Source organism: Sphaeramia orbicularis, chromosome 5 (assembly GCF_902148855.1).
Source record: "Sphaeramia orbicularis chromosome 5, fSphaOr1.1, whole genome shotgun sequence".
Lineage (NCBI taxonomy): Eukaryota > Metazoa > Chordata > Actinopteri > Kurtiformes > Apogonidae > Sphaeramia > Sphaeramia orbicularis.
In genome coordinates, this window is record NC_043961.1 from 21,193,307 (window position 1) to 21,210,918 (window position 17,612).

The 17,612-nt window shown below is 36.2% G+C and overlaps 1 protein-coding gene across 1 annotated transcript in view; it reads left to right on the forward strand.

Annotated features, from left to right (window-relative positions):
* The window catches only part of slc2a9l2 (solute carrier family 2 member 9, like 2), a 357,677-nt gene that overhangs the window by 30,365 nt on the left and 309,700 nt on the right, over window positions 1-17,612 (forward strand). The window contains exon 2 of the mRNA XM_030134527.1: window positions 1,315-1,391. Within this exon, the coding sequence (XP_029990387.1) occupies window positions 1,332-1,391 (60 nt within the window). The 5' untranslated portion in view covers window positions 1,315-1,331. The remainder of the gene's footprint in view (window positions 1-1,314; window positions 1,392-17,612) is intronic.

Here is a 17,612-nt window from a genome sequence, read left to right on the forward strand (position 1 = left end):
TCTGACCAACTCAAAAGTGTCATGGGATAACTTTTGGCGCTATATAAATAAAATTTGATTTGATTTATTTGTTCTTATCTATCTCTCCTTTATGTGAAGCACTTTGTAACATGTTGGTTTAAAAAGTGCTATATAAATAAAGCTTTACTTACTTACTTACATATAATTTCACTGTTTTAGACTGTATTATTGATTTTTAATTAGTTGTCCAGTGATTGAATGACCTCTCAGATAATGTGAGAGCGACAGGATGTTGAACTTTTGGCTTCCACGTTCATGGTTTGTTGTTTGTGAACAGCTGAACAGTGACGCTGCTGAAGTGGCTGGAAATATTGCAGAAGCTTCAGTATTTTTGCTGAAATAGCCGAGGGGTAAATTTGAAAATGTTTTACAGGAGTGAGTGTGTATTAGAAAACATCATTTACACACATTTGTCATGTTCACTTTTCTTTAATTTTTTTCGTCCTTTAGTTTGGCCATTAGATAAGTGTCTAACTTTGACCTGACATGACCAGGACATACAGCAAAGAGTTTTAAAAGACAGCACAATTTATGCTTTGAGAGAGAAATTATTAATCAAAAACAAACACAGTTATAACCATTCATTTATAATATATAGGTTATTCTAGGTCAGCCGCTTCAATTAGGTCAATTTATATTCCCGACACCGGTTCAAAGCCCTGGAAGTCCACCTGTTTGCATAAAGAGGTTATCTTATTATTTCAGGGTAAGGGTTAGTGTGTTTTACAGCAATAGGAATTTGCGTCAATGAGTCAAAATTTCCTCAACTTCCTCAAACAGGCTTTTTCTGCATGTTGGATAAACACAGACCGGTAACTGTTGCAATGCACTTGAATAAGCAGCTTTTTTGTGACGCTGTCATAGTGGAACTTTGATGCACAGCTCACACCTCAGAGACTTGCACTTAAGACATCTCAGAACTTTCATCATCCATAAAGTAATTAGTTAACTTCTGTCAAATTAATGCAAAGTAGTGCTTTTTTCCTGGTAGATAAGGAAGGTCTGGCTTCAACCATGTGATCTGCCTGTCTGTCCCAGTGGTAGATTTAATAGAAGTGTTTTGACTTGACTCTTAAATCCCATACTTGTGACTGCATTCTACATTTCTAATCCTCTGTGTTTGTGCACTGGATTCAATAATGTATGTTAGCACATAAGGGTGCAATAAATTCCTTGTCAGTAGATGATTCACATGTTAGTTTCTATCATAAACTTCCCACTTTCGGTTCTGACATTCGTCTTGTTGCCCTGGATGAGTTAACTGAAAGCTGTGCTGTGTTTGTTATCTTCAAGGCTGCTGATACTGTAACATGGACAATACACAAGAGAACAAATCAGCTGATGGCAAGAAGAGCAACTCTGGCACAAAGGTTAGTACCGTTTACTCAGGGAACACAACGGCCCTCTCCATGGAGTAAAATTTATGCTGACCAACACACGTTACTGCCAAATCACATCTAGATTAGCTTCAGATAACAAGAATAAAACTGCTTCAAAGGCTCATGTGTAATATTTTATCAGTGTCAATAAAAAGAAAATTAATTACTTCTCAGGTCACAGCGCAACAGAATCTGGAATATCAAATTTAGTAGTTGTAGTAGTAGGAGTAGTTGTAGTAGTAGTAGTAGTGTAGTTTAATTCGAGCACATAGAATCATCAGATAACAAAAAAACATACAACATGGTCAAATAAAATTTTTCTGCACTCAAAAAGAAGAGGGAAGAAGTATAACTTATGGACTCCCACCCCTTTTTACAAACTAATAATTAAATTAAATCTGCTTCCTTTGCTTCAAAGGCTCATGTGTAATGTTTTATTAGTGTCAATAAAAAGAAAATTAATTACTTCTAAGGTCACAGCAGAATACTTACTATTAAAGGTAACACAGTCGGTTGTTTTTACTCAGTGTAGCAGCCAGAATCTGTAATATCAAAGTAGTAGTAGTAGTAGTAGTAGTAGTAGTAGTAGTAGTAGTAGTAGTAGTAGTGTAGTTTTATTTCGAGCACATAGAATCATCAGATAACAAAAAAACATACAACATGGTCAAACAAAATTTTTCTGCGCTCGAAACGGAGTGGGAAGAAGTATAATTTATGGACTCCCACCCCTTTTTCCAAACTAATAATTAAATTAAATCCGCTTCCTTTGCTTTGTTAACACACCTTTTCTTCTGTATATTTTTACAATAACACAAAACATCCATACAAACCATTCACATACACTTTTTTTGGTCACCTCACACTCAATCAGATTTGCGTAATCAACCGTTTTTAATATAAACTATAATATTTATCTGTTATATGTTATCAATAATCAATAAATGTGTTAATATCTTCTTATGATAATTAATTAATAACAATAACATCTTATTTTATGCGTACTTCTATGTTATAACTAGATATTCTCTTATTCAGATAATGTTCTATGTTTTGTCATTATACTGATTTATACATCCTTTTAAATGCACAAATTTCACCACAAGATGGAGCCCTTCTTTGTTTTCCTATCATGTACCAGAGCTGAGAGTTGACTGTGCTTGATGTCCACAGTAGAACTCTCTGTCGTAACAAACAGGTGAGGTTTATGTTTTTTGTAGTCTGCTCATGTATCACAGATGAGTCATGCAGACCCGGTCACTGTTAAATTCTGTAGGAGAAGGAGCCAGCGAGCCATTTCCATCCGTCGACTCCCTGAGTTAAACTATCTGGGGTCCCATGCTAAGTAGCCACCTGCTCCTAATCCACCTGAATCACCACAGCCACTGTGATCCTGGACTACAGGTTTTAATCTGTCAGAATGTCCCAGTAGATATTTCCATGCAGCACCATCTGTTAAGAAGTTCTGTACACAATGCCTTTGGTTTCACTCATTTCCACACATCTGTCCATTGTAATTATGATTCTAAGCGTGATGAACAGTGTTGTGCTAATTACTTCGACGATGTGACGATTACCGGTATAATGATAAACTGTGGTAAAATTCCCGACGGTTAGTATTACTGTTGAAATTCTAATTATCATGATAACTGTGTTTAACTACAGCATTTTGAAAACTCACGGTACTGCTCATTTCCTGGAGAAGCAGCAGCACTCCAGGCGCACATGCCAGTTTGCAATGTTTGTTCTATCTATCTCTGAAAAAGAAACTAAAACAACTCTAATTTGATATGGAAAATGATCAAACAGTGGCCATAAGGCGCCATCTTTACTGCACATTTGTATGTTGTTGTTTTTTTTTTCTGTGCTTTATTTTTATTGTTTTAATATAAAATACAAAACAAACAGAAACACAGTCACAGGTCACAGGTACATTCAGACATTTACATACTGTGTACTGTCCACAGATTGAATGAAAAAGTCCCATTTTTTCCAGTGCTTTACACCCTTATGCTGTTGTAGGCGGAGATTGTATGTCATCATTTCCATTAAATGGATATGGTTGACAATTTTTATCACCAAGGAAATTGAGGGAGGGTCCTTTTTAAGCCAGTATTTGGTGATGGCTTTTTTGCCTGTGGCAAGCAGTATTCTAAATAAATACAGGGTGGGGAAGCAAAATTTACAATGAACATTTAGTTGTTTTTTCTCAGCAGGCACTACGTCAATTGTTTTGAAACCAAACATATATTGATGTCATAATCGTACCTAACACTATTATCCATACCTTTTCAGAAACTTTTGCCCATATGAGTAATCAGGAAAGTAAACGTCAAAGAGTGTGTGATTTGCTGAATGCACTCGTCACACCAAAGGAGATTTCAAAAATAGTTGGAGTGTCCATAAAGACTGTTTATAATGGAAAGAAGAGAATGACTATGAGCAAAACTATTACCAGAAAGTCTGGAAGTGGAGAAAGCAACAAAAAACGTACCAAAACTTTTATTAAAGCTCTCAAATCCAAAATCCTAAAGGATCCAACCAAATCCATGAGAAAAATGACAATTGAACTTGAGGTAGACAACAAGACCGTTAGAAATGCAGTAAAATATGATTTGAAGATAAAATCTTACACAAGAACACCAAAACACTTGTTGACAACAGCAACAAATCCAACTTTAGCAATTTTTGGGAATCATGTTTATGGCCGGGGGGGGGGGGGGGCTGCCTATTTACTTAATGTGTTTTTCATTTTAATTGTGTTTATTCAGGCATTTCAAGCATTACATATTTGTACAAGATAAAATGTTTGACAGACAAAAGAGTCTGTAAAGGAATAGGCTGAAGCCGAAGCTTATGCATTCACATCACCAAACAAAATGAAATAAAATAGCTGCCAGTGTCTTTTGCTTAGTAACAATAACAACAACAAAAAACAAAACAGTTCAATTGTTTGAGTATAGTTTGTGATGTTCAAATCCCAGCAGGAACGCTTGCATTTTTTTCAACATTTCACATATTCAAACAGGATGCAGTGCCGAGGACGCCTGTAGTTAAATCTGCAATTGATGAAGAATTCTACTTAGTCATAGAATTATTAGCTTACCTTGTCAGTGCTGGCCACATGGATCATGCTAACGAGCTTCTTAAAGCAGGGTTAGTGTTAGTAATGAGCATACGTCCATGTGGCCAATGGACTGTCTTCTAGCTGAACACAAACAGGAAATAGAACTTTACAGATGCATTTTTGATTCCTTAAGGTCTCATGGTCTTGCTGTTTTTTTTTCATTTGAGCAATTAATTTATATGAGCGAAAAGTGTGTTGTAATGCAAGTGCTACTGAACATGTACCGAGTAAAATATTATTAAAATTTGATTAGTAATGCCTTACACTACTGTGTTACAGCAAAAAGTAATCTATTACTGTAATGCAGTGGTTCCCAACTTTTTTTGGCTCATGACCCCATTTTAACATCATAAATGTATGGTGACCCCAGACATTCAAAACTGAGACTTTTTTGTGGCTAAAATTAATTTGTTTTTGATCATGTAATAGTTTGCTATACTATGTTTCAAATAAACATTAATTTTAGACGACATTTAGTCTATATAATGTATATTATTATGGACGGAGGGAGAACAGCCAGGTGTAGATTACTGCACAAAGTGAGATTTTTATTTTCCTTGGTCAGGATATGTACAGTCAGTCCAGCTTGGATTTACAAGGCTGATAATTAAATCTGGAAAAACAATAACTCAACATTTAAAGATAAACAGTACCACAGTGCTTCAGTTTCAGCTTCACAGTTTGCTGATAGTGAGTTTGTAGTACAGTTTTGAGATTTCCATCCCTCTGACCATATCTCATTTGGTATTTCCTCTTGCAGGTCCCTCTCCCATTGTTTTTTTGCGTGAAAATATATCTCATTGTCTTTTGAATTCAAAGCTGTATAAATTTTACTAGTGATGTTTTTGTTACTGGAACCTTTATAGGCTTCTACTAGTATTTGAATTAGATGAGAGGGAGTCTCTGTCATAGAACATTGTATTTCCTTTACAAAGTAATCACAGAGTTGGAGATATCTGAAAAAATCAGGTTTACCAAGTCCAAATTTGAGAGAAAGATTTTGAAAGCTGTCCATCTGTCCTTTTGAAAGTATCCTGCAGAAAGCAGTTAGACCCTGTTTAGACCACTGTCTAAATCTGTAGTCATGTAGTGCAGGTTGGCAGGCACATTTGCATGTTTGATGTTTACATGTTAATATTTGAATGTTTCTGCCAACAGAAAGTACATTGTGCCTATTATTTTATTGGTTTGTTTTGTTTTTTTTCCAAAATACAACTCAGCTAAATTATTTCATTGTGTGTGTAAGTACTTTTTGAACATTTTAAGCATATTTCAATATTACAATACCGCAATAATAATGATAACCGTGATAATTTTGGTCACAGTAACTGTGATGTGAAAATTTCATATTATTACATCCCTACTTCCAAACTGTAATCCATTACAGATTACTTGTTACTGTTCCTCCTTTGCAATATTACTGTCTCAGAATTGTAATGCGTTACATGACTCCTGTATTATAAATGGCATATAAATTATATAAATTATAAATTATATTATAAATTATATAAATTATAAATTGTGTCTTTTATGTATTGGGATTGTCTCTCTCAACTCACCATATATTTTTTATTAATAAATTTTTATTTTTATCAATTACTAGAAATTTCAAGCGACCCCATTTGAATTCCAGGCGACCCCACGTGGGGTCCCGACCCCAAGGTTGAAAAACACTGCCTTTAGGTCACAATTTTGCTGGGTTTTTTTTTATTTTTATTTTTTATTTGAGCAATTAAATTATATGAGCGAAAAGTGTGTTGTAACGTAAGCACAATTGAACATCTATTGAGTAGGGATGCAATAATATGAAAATTTCATATCACGGTTATTGTGACCAAAATGATCACAGTTATCATTATTATCGTGGTATTGTTGAAATTGTGCTCAAAATGTTTAATAAGTACTTATACACACACTGAAATAATTTAACCAAGTTGTAAAGTATTTTAAAAAATAAAATAAAATAGGCATGATATACTTTCTGTTGGCAGAAACATTCAAATATTAACATGTAAACATCAAACATACAAATGTGCATTAAAGATGGAACCTGATGGCCACTGTTTGACCATTTCCCATATCAAGTTTGAGTTTTTAGTTTCTTTTTCAGACAGACAGACAGACAGACAGACAGACAGACAGATAGATAGAGAGAGAGAGAGAGAGAGAGAGAGAGAGAGAGAGAGAGAGAGAGATAGGTAGGTAGGTAGGTAGAGAGAGAGAGAGAGAGACAGACAGACAGACAGACAGACAGACAGATAGATAGATAGATAGAGAGAGAGAGATAGGTAGGTAGGTAGAGAGAGAGAGAGAGAGAGAGAGAGAGAGAGAGAGAGACAGACAGACAGACAGACAGATAGATAAGATAGATAGAGAGAGAGAGATAGGTAGGTAGGTAGAGAGAGAGACAGACAGACAGATAGATAGATAGATAGATAGAGAGAGAGAGAGAGAGAGAGAGAGATAGGTAGGTAGGTAGAGAGAGAGAGAGAGAGAGAGACAGACAGACAGACAGATAGATAAGATAGATAGAGAGAGAGAGATAGGTAGGTAGGTAGAGAGAGAGAGAGACAGACAGACAGACAGACAGACAGACAGACAGACAGACAGACAGACAGACAGACAGATAGATAGATAGATAGATAGATAGATAGATAGATAGATAGATAGATAGATAGATAGATAGATAGATGCAAACTGGCATGCGCACCTGGAATGCTGCTGCTTCTCCAGGAATTGAGCAGTACCATGAGTTTTCAAAGTGCGGTAATCAAACACAGTTATCATAATAATTAGAATTTAAACGGTAATACTACCCGTCGGGAATTTTACTGCAGTTTATCATTATACCGGTAATCGTTACATCCCTACTATTGAGTAAAATATTACTGAAAATTGATTAGCAATGCCATACACTACTGCGTTACAGCAAAAAAGTAATCTGTCCAACACTGGCGATGAATAATACCAAAGCCAAAGATGTACCTTCATTTAACACAATTATCAGCAAGGATACTGTAAAGGCAACAAGAACAGAGCTGGTAATTTGTCTTCATCTTTTTGAGCATTTGACCTGCATCTGTGTTCCAACATATATTTTTTATTGTGTATTCTCATTGTGAGGCTGAAAGAAAGGAACTGCTCCTGTTTATGGTGCAGTGGTGCAGTGGTTAGCATTGTGGCTTTACAGCATGAAGGTCCTGGGTTCAACAGTGTGGTGTGTTCTGTGTCTGCATGGGTTTCCTCCATCTTCCCCCCACTGTCCAAAGACATGTACTTTAATAGGTTAACCACTCACTCTAAATCACCCGTAGATGGAAATGTCACAGTGACTGGTCGTTTGTCTGTATTTGTCAGCTCTGCGACGTGTGTGTGTGTTCCCCGTCTTTACCCATTGGTAGCTGGGATAGACTCCAGCATCCCCACAATCCTCTCAAGGTTGTAGAGGTTTGGACTAATTAATGCACGAATGTATCATCCAAAGACCACATTCAGACTACACAGTATTTTTGATGATCGTGCTGGTTCATGTGTCAGACTAGGAGATGTGTGGGTTCTAACACTGGTGTAATTTTTTGTGGGATGGGCTGATGAGAGACTATAGGTCAGGGGTGCCAAACATATGGCTCACGGGTCAAAACCAGCCCGCCAAAGGGTCCAATCTGGCCCGTGGGATGGATTTGCAAATGTCAAGGGTGTCAAAGTCATTTTAGTTCAGGGGCCACACTCAGCCCAGTGTGATCTCCATTGACTCACACCAGTAAAACGATACCATAACAACCTATAAATCAAGTCAAAGTCAGCTTTATTGTCAGTTTTGCCATTTGTACATTACGTACAGAAAACTGAAATGACAAAACTAAGACCCCACTGTGCAAACATGGTAGAAAAAAATACAAAAAATAGAATACAAGATCAATTTAAACAGAATACAGCTAAACATAGAATATAACTATAAACAGCAGGGGGTTGAGGAGACAATAAATAGACAATAAAAGTGCAACAGTGAAGTTAAACAGATGAGTTATTGAGTTGAGATAAATGATGACAACTCAATTTTTCCTTGACTTAATGTGAAAGTACACTTGCAAAATGAAAATATTCACATCAGCAGCAGCGCTTTTTTCTTACATTTTTAAAATTTTGTTTATGGAATGTTCTTTGCAGTTAACCAGTTTTTGCATTACTGAGTCTCACAAGGTTAAAGCTTTTATTGTTAAATGTCAGATTTATCCCTTTAACCCCTGATGTGTCAGTGGTGAGCATTCTGAACGTATCATTTATTTTAAATATTCATAATAATTCAAGCGTTTACTCAATAGGAAAAAATCCAAAAGGTGCACATAGAATAGACCTTGAAGGTTCAAATACTGTTGTCTTCTCAGTGTTTACAGCTGTACACTGCAGAGTGCTCTGTGTTCCTACTGGTCAATATCTGATCCCTTCATGGAGACTTCAGACCTGCAGACTTTTTGTGAGGACATCGTGAGGTGTCCCAGTTGCCCCATCTGTTGTTGTTCAATCTGTCACACTACATGAGATAAAACAATCGATTGTTGAGCCTGATGTCCATTTGTCACCCATGATGTCCTAATTCAGCTAGAACATGGTGGAAATGGGGCTGATATCATGGAGTTTGACTGAACCTAAAGGTTATTTTCATCTACACTCCACGTTGGTAGATCACAGTGAAAATATGTGCATGGAAAAACATTATGAAAACCAGAGAAACAAGACAAAACCACATACAGAACAATATCACAGACTGACAGCTTTTCAGTACCTTTAGTGTGTTTGACAAATGCTAAAAAAAATAATATAAAACAATAAAACTAACATCCTTTCAAAATAAAAGCTTTAAGGCTCCAAATGAGGCCCTTTTTTTTTTTTTTTTTTTTTTTTTTTTACAGTGTCTCTGGATTTTTATCCTTAAAGAGTTCTTATTTTGCTTTTTTTAAATGGAATTATGCATTTTAAAACATTTCCACATGGTCTACATAAACTGTAAATGCTATGCTTGGGTCTGAATTCTTCATTAATTAAATTCCACAGGTCCATCTTCAACAATATTTCTAAGTAATGACATAAGAAAGGTTGTTTGGAGTGCTGGCCCTTTAAATGCAAATGAGCCACTGTACACCAGGGGCAATTTCTCATAGACTGCAAGGGAAGCTCAGCTTCCCCAAAAATTATGAAAATTAAATGGTCAAATATGTTCGTTGTGTTGTTGTGTAATTTGTTGTGTTGACATTTTATTGACTACAAATGTGTTAGAACACGTTCATCTCACAGACGAGTTCGTTCAGAATCAGTTTCATCACAAATCAACGGACTCGTTGTTGTTCACTTCTCCTCCATTCCCGTTGCGCTGTTTTCTCATTCGATCTCTGCTCAGTGCATTTGCCCGTAGACACCTGGTGTCCATGCACTTCAATGGGACTGAGTGGAACAGTTTTTTTCATTGCCTCAAAACTGGACGGTAATTGGATAAATGCCACGATGTCGTCCCGCCCCCGGACGCTCAGCGTCTCTGGGGGTGAATGGAGCTGTGGGCGGAGCTCAGCCGGGCTGGACGCCGGGCTTCCACGTGCTGATTGGAGGATCAGTTGAAAGGCTGAATCCCATTTGATTGACAGCTAGTTTGAGACATACTCTTACTCTACACTTGACACAGTTCAGTTTAATACCGTCACACATTCTGCTGTGAAATTGAGAGAGAAACCACTATGAAATGACTTGTTCATTTCTTTCACTGTAAATAAAACACACTCATTGCACTTCCTTGTTTCAATTTAACATAATTTCAACATTTTCTTGTTTACTTGGTACGATAAGATCACTGACTATTTTCTTAAAAAGGAACGGAGGGCTGAATAACTTGACAATTTTTTTTGATGTAAGCCGACAATGAGCTTCCTCTCTCTGAAAGACGAGTAGCCGTCACTGCTGCTCACCCCATCCCCTCCAGGTTGTTGACTGTGTTGCTCTTTCCTGTTTCTCAGTACTCAGAGAAATTTTTGTCAGAAGTCTTGACCTTATATGTGCAAATGTCATGACGTAACTAGTTATAGACGTGACAAATTAAGCAGGAATTAAAACGGGTTGTTGAAATCCACTTGATTTTTACCAAAAATGAATATAAACATAGCTTTGCGTCACCTGGAGGGTTCAAATTCAAACTTTTTGAACTATTCGGGTCCAAATACACAAATAAATGTACCAAAGACTAATTAAAGTGGGTTCAGCAAAATATGACCCCCTTAGAGACCCAAACATCCACTAGCGACCAAAACCATCTACTGATGTAACTGTTAAGTACCCTTTTATCCATTAATCCTATCAGTACATGTAAATAATTGGTGTAAAATATAGTTTGTCGTCTTTTCATGGTCGTCAGATATGACGTTCAGAGGCTCTGTAGGGAACGTGGAAACACTGTCATCTTCTGCAACATTGATACACCAGTAAAACCCATACAGTTGGATCAATGATAGTGGAAGGAGACTCTTGTTTTATGTTCAGTTAATGAGAGATTTTACTGAAAAAGTCTCTTTTTCTTTAGTTTTCTGTTTCTGATTTAATTACCTTTGAATTTACTCTGTGCTTTTATGAAGATCTACACGATCAGTGAAATAAATATAGGAAAATTCATAATTTTCACTGAAAAAACACAAAATAGAGAGGATAATATTACCATAAATGGTGATAAATCACTTAGGAATGGTTAAATCTAGAGAAAAATTCATTTGGGACCTACCACACTGGGTCTTTATGGGTTAAGGTGTAAAACAGTCCTGATGTTGAAAACACACCTGTGATGCAGCTGGATTTGTGGGCTCATAAAACCACATGAGGCCCTTCAGGAAATGTTCAAATCTACACCAGTCCAAACATTTCTACAGTCTGTACTTCCACATCATCCAACCCTTGTATATGGTGTGCTATGTTTATGCAAACCTGATACGACACAGATCTTGTACAATAATCAGATACGCTTACACTATCCATATTAGTTTCACAATAAGTATATGGTTGTTCTTTTCTGACCACTGCAGATTAAATGACCACAAGACTAAAATAAGAACCAGGATGTATCACACAAAGTCCTTGTCTTATACTCTCAACTCTCATTTGTCTACTATGCACATTCTGGAAAAGTCTTGTTCATATTATCCCATAAATACTTTTCTACTATGTGATTACTAAAAGTTAGGAGAAGTACCGTATACGGACATCTGCTGTCATAACGTAAAGGTGGATGGATGCTGTGTGCTTCACAAACAGTCCATCACTCATGTTAACAGGATTTCATTTGACAGATGGTATTCAGTAACTAACCAACGTCTCATAACTTTTTCTCGAGTTTCTTCGCTTGTGTTCCTTGGAGATAACATCTGACAGCGCTATAGTGTTGCAGGGTTGTCTTTTTTTCTGACGCATTTCTCTGTAAAATCATGTTTTATGCTGTTGTGTGTGTTTATGCAAGATCTTATGCAAATAGAGGGGGAGGATTCTCAAAGGAAAGACCCCTACTGGGAGGCATATCACTGCTTTGTACTCTGTACCTCTATCATCTATTCTCTATCCCCTTTTCTGGAGGGCCTAGCTGGTTTATTCTATTTCATCAGTGTTAAGAGTAAATACTGACCTCACTGCATATCTTTCAATCTTTATATCCATTTATAGTTTTCTAGCCTTTTCTCTGTTTGGCCTTGGCACAATTTCTTACTAGATACAGACTGTTTGCTCAGACAGAAAAAACATGATTCATTAGGGTCCATTTATACCAGTTTATCTATGCATTTTCAAGGGATAAATACAGTTTTCTACATATAAATATAGATATAATTAGGAATCAGCGGTTGCACTAGACATTTTTATTGCCCGTCATTTTGACAGACAGGGTCGTAAAAATTCCGTCATAACATATTATTATCCGTCATTTCAAATTTTGTATTTTTTTAATGATAATGAGATATATTTAGTAGTATTTAATGTTCAAAAAAATCTCAATGATGCAGCAGCTGTAGTTGCTGCTGGCTGATAAACCAACGTGATATTACGACTCACATAATTATATACGCCACTTTTAATTGGTGTGTTATCTGTAGACATTCTAAGCTTTCCTTGTGTATGTTCACGCAGTGTCAAATACCATGCACTGAGGGTTAGGGTTCGGGTTATGTGAACCACAGATCTGGGCACAAATTAACATGCCATCAAATAACACATGAAAGGCAGAAAATGCGTACATATAGCACACCAAATGCCAGAAGAACTGGTGTATTCCTTGCTTGTCCGTCATCCATCACCACATCAGTCCCTCTTTTTTCACCGTGTTTATCAGTGCCATCACATTTACTGGACTTTTTAAAATAACTAAGGAGACTCAGCTGTCTTCACGTTTTGCGCTAGCAAAGTAGCATCTAATTTTGGCTAAAGTCAGCTAAACAACGATTACCCTCAGTATTTTAATCTGTCAAAATGACGGACAACCTTCAGAATTTTCTGTCATTTAAAAAATAAAATCTGTCAATGACGGAATATTTTCGGTTAACGCGACCTCTGTTCGGAATACTCCATTATAATCGAATAACCAAAAAAGTATTTGGCTGGAGTAAGACAAGGTCCCCTTGGGTGGCAGAGGTCAGATCTGTCTTTGCAGAAGCACAACTTCAATATATATTTCACAACAACCTTTCATGTAGTATTAATAAGATCAGAGCTAACCTAATGTCTGCTTTTGAAGAAAAATGGATGAATGGGATCCTGACTAAACCGAAGCTGCGGACACACATTCAACTAAAAAAACACATATAAAACAGAATTTTATGTCAGCACAAATTTGACCAGGAACCAAAGGTCCCTAATTGCTCAGCTACGAACAGGAATCCTTCCCTGGACCTTAGAAACTGGGAGATTCACCCAAACCCCAGAAGAAAACAGACTTTGTGGACTGTGTGATTTGGGGGAAGTGAAAAATGAATCACATTTCCTTTTGTATTGTCCTCTGTATGATGAACTGAGAGCCTCTTTGTTTGATGATCTGTGTATCTGAAATCCTGATATGTTCTGGAACACTGATGATGACAAGATGAAATGGTTGTTTAGTTGTAATGTATATAAATTAGCATTATCTGTTTGTAAAGCCTGGAAAAAGCAGCAGTGGGTGTTTGTTTAAATAGGTCAGTATTTTGTTTTGTTCATATCTTCGTGCCTATTGTCTGGTGTTTGATTTTTGGTGTGTATTTTTGGTGTCTTATAAGCCCATGTAAGGGCTGGGCATGTTCTTTAAGTAAGACACAATAATAAAAACATTCATTCATTCATAATAGTGGCACTATCATTCAGTCACACTGTTTTCTAATTAACTGATAAGAACCCAGTGCTACTCTCTAATTTTTCTCTATTTCATTCATTCATTCATTCATTCATTCAGTCAGTCAGTCAGTCAGTCATTCATCAGTTTCATTCATTTCATTCATGGTTGTGCATTTCATCAGCAGACGTTCAATAATCATCAGCTGAACAAACATGTACACACCTACAGGGTGGGGAAGCAAAATTTACAATGAACATTTAGTTGTTTTTTCTCAGCAGGCACTACGTCAATTGTTTTGAAACCAAACATATATTGATGTCATAATCATAACTAACACTATTATCCATACCTTTTCAGAAACTTTTGCCCATATGAGTAATCAGGAAAGCAAACGTCAAAGAGTGTGTGATTTGCTGAATGCACTCGTCACACCAAAGGAGATTTCAAAAATAGTTGGAGTGTCCATAAAGACTGTTTATAATGGAAAGAAGAGAATGACTATGAGCAAAACTATTACCAGAAAGTCTGGAAGATACTATTAAAGAAGAATGGGAGAAGTTGTCACCCGAATATTTGAGGAACACTTGCGCAAGTTTCAGGAAGCGTGTGAAGGCAGTTATTGAGAAAGAAGGAGGACACATAGAATAAAAACATTTTCTATGATGTAAATTTTCTTGTGGCAAATAAATTCTCATGACTTTCAATAAACTAATTGGTCATACACTGTCTTTCAATCCCTGCCTCAAAATATTGTAAATTTTGCTTCCCCACCCTGTATGCTCAAAAAGGAGCAGGATGAAGAAAATCTTATATTTCTTGCCCCCTTCTAAATAATAATAGCCTTAATTGTTAGCGATACACAACTAGCTATAAAGTTTTGATATGTCTGTATAAGGTCAGATAAACCAAACAAAATACATCCAAAGAAGATAATACAAAATGAATACAAAACCTAGTGCAAAACTACATATCTAGGAAGTACAAAACAAACAAAACATAGATAAATATATACCTGATGAAATGATGCAAAACAATTATGATACCAGACCAAAAGAAATAAACAATTCACAAGATGCAAAACAAATATGAAGCAAAATGTAAAAACTTATAACTATTCATATAGGCAAGGCAAGTTTACTTGTATAGCACATTTCAGCAACAAGGCAATTCAAGGTGCTTCACACAGGACATTGAAATAAAAGAAACAAAAAGAAACACATTTAAAACATCATAAAAGAAACATATAAAAGGTGATTAAAAACAGCAAGTAAGAAAACAACACATAAAAAAAAAAAAAAAAAATAGAATAAAATAAAATAAAAATAAAAACACACACATATTAAAGTAAAAGTTGCAGTGCAGAGTTTCAAAGAGAATATAAAATTTAAAAAGTTGAAAGCCTTTTAGTCAAAGGCAGCAGTGAACAGGTGAGTCTTTAACCTGGACTTAAAAGAACTCAGACTCTCAGCAGACCTGATATTTTCTGGTAGTTTGTTCCAGATATACGGAGCATAGAAACTGAACGCTGATTCTCCATGTTTAGTTCTGACTTTGGGAACACAGAGCAGACCTGCACCAGATGACCTGAGTGGTCTGGATGGTTCATACTTGACTCTCTAATGTATTTTGGGCCTAAACCATTCAGTGCTTTATATGCTAGCAAGAGAATTTTGAAGTCTATTCTCTGAGAGACAGGGAGCCAGTGTAGAGACCTCAGAACTGGGCTGATGTGGTCCACTCTCTTGGTCTTAGTGAGGACTCGAGCAGCAGCATTCTGGATCAGTTGCAGTCGTCGAATAGACTTTTTAGGCTCATTATTCTGTCTTTATACACTTTTTTCAGTTGGAATATGTTTTTACAGTCCTTCAGCTCATTATAGAGAGAATTCCAGAGTTTAACACCAACCACTGATACACACATCTGCTTCAAAGTTGTCCGTGAACACTGGAGCTTATAATGACCTTTCCTTCTATGCTCTTCATTCTCTGAAATGAAGACAAACATTTTTTGTAATTTAGCTATTTAACTTTTCTTAAATGATTTATCACCATTTATTATAATATTATCCTCTGTATTGAGGTATTTCAGTGTAAATCATGTATTTTCCTATATGTCATACTCATGTAGATGTTCATAAAAGCTCAGATTAAACTTGAGGGTTATTATACTTAGCACCTGTTATGGAAAAAATATTACTCTACTAATTCGTCTATAATAATGAAGGATAAGTTCAAACGTTCAGTGTCAAAGAAATCCCTTTATTTGGAGCTCCATAGAAAGAGATACCCCTCAGACAAAGACTGAGACGGTCTGAACCCAAAAATACAAATCACCCTGTAGTCTTCTGTCTCCCATGAGAAAATTATGATGCGTGGAAAGTGTTTTGGTTAGTGTCAGGAACTTAAAGATAAGACCCCTGTGAGAAATGTTGGTTTGGCCTTCCACTGTGGACACAACACAAAAGAGGTCCAAACTGCTCTATAATACACAGTGACATGAATATATCCGAAATAGAGTTAGACGCCTATATGATATATGAAATATATATGAATATATATGGATATAAGTAATATTTCCATTACACACCATTAAAAACGCACGGTCCAAACCAAGGTTATTATCGTAAACAAAAACTAACGAAATGACAAAAACTAGAATTGTAAAAACATTTTTGTTAACTGAAATAAATAAAAGCTATAATTAAAAGAAAAAAACGCTAACTAACTGAAACTGTATTGTGTGCTTACAAAACTAACTAAAACGGATAAAAATTATGGATAAAATTCCCTTGGTTTTCATCTTGTCAATGTCGGATTGATATGAAATCGATTTATTTTGCTCTAGCAGTTTTAGCTAGCGGCACCATACGACACTTCATCGGAAACATGGAGACTAAAGTTGGGAGAAAGCAGCAGAGTCCTGTATGGGATTTATGTGAATATGACAAAACTAAAATTAATACTAAAACTAAGCATTTAGAAAAAACGAAAACTAATAAAAACTAGTAAATCTGCTCTAAAAATGAATTAGAGAAAAAAAAAAAGTCAAAACTAAATAAAACTAAACTATAATGAAAAATCCAAAACTATTATTACCTTGGTTCAAGCATGTGGTGGAATTTCCAGAAAATGATTTGCTCAGGTTCCTATTTTGTACATGTTGCTGAGGAGATGAGTAACACAGTTAACAGCTGTAATTTTTCATTCCCGACGTGTGCGACGTTGGCATTTGGACTAATCCCTTAATGTCAGTCATTGAGTCGAATCTTTTATACAGAGTCACGCTTGACTGGTAACTTTAGCTGTGGTAAATAGCCGATATAAAGGCAGCAAAGAAAATGCAGAAATGTTTTTGCCAGCTCAAAATGCCACAACTTATGATGCAACAGAGAGAACGTGCTATTGGCAGGTTACGCACAGGTCTGAGTCGTGGTGAAGTTGCTCGCTGTCTGCGCTGTCATCGCAGTACGATCAGTCGTCTGAGTGATCGGATGACCCTAACCCTCAGGACAGGATCATGACACTTAGTTCCATGTGTCATCGCTACTCTACTTGTTTGGAAGCCGGACGTGGACACACCCGATATTGAATAATGACACTTTCACTCTCTGAGTACCTGTATTCAGTGACTGAATAAACGTGTTAAGTTGATCACAGTTTGTCCACAATTCATTCTCTAATGACCAATGCTTCCCTCTTTAACCCTTTCATGCATAGTGGTCACTACAGTGGACAGCTATTCAAAACTGTTCTCTTGTATATTCATG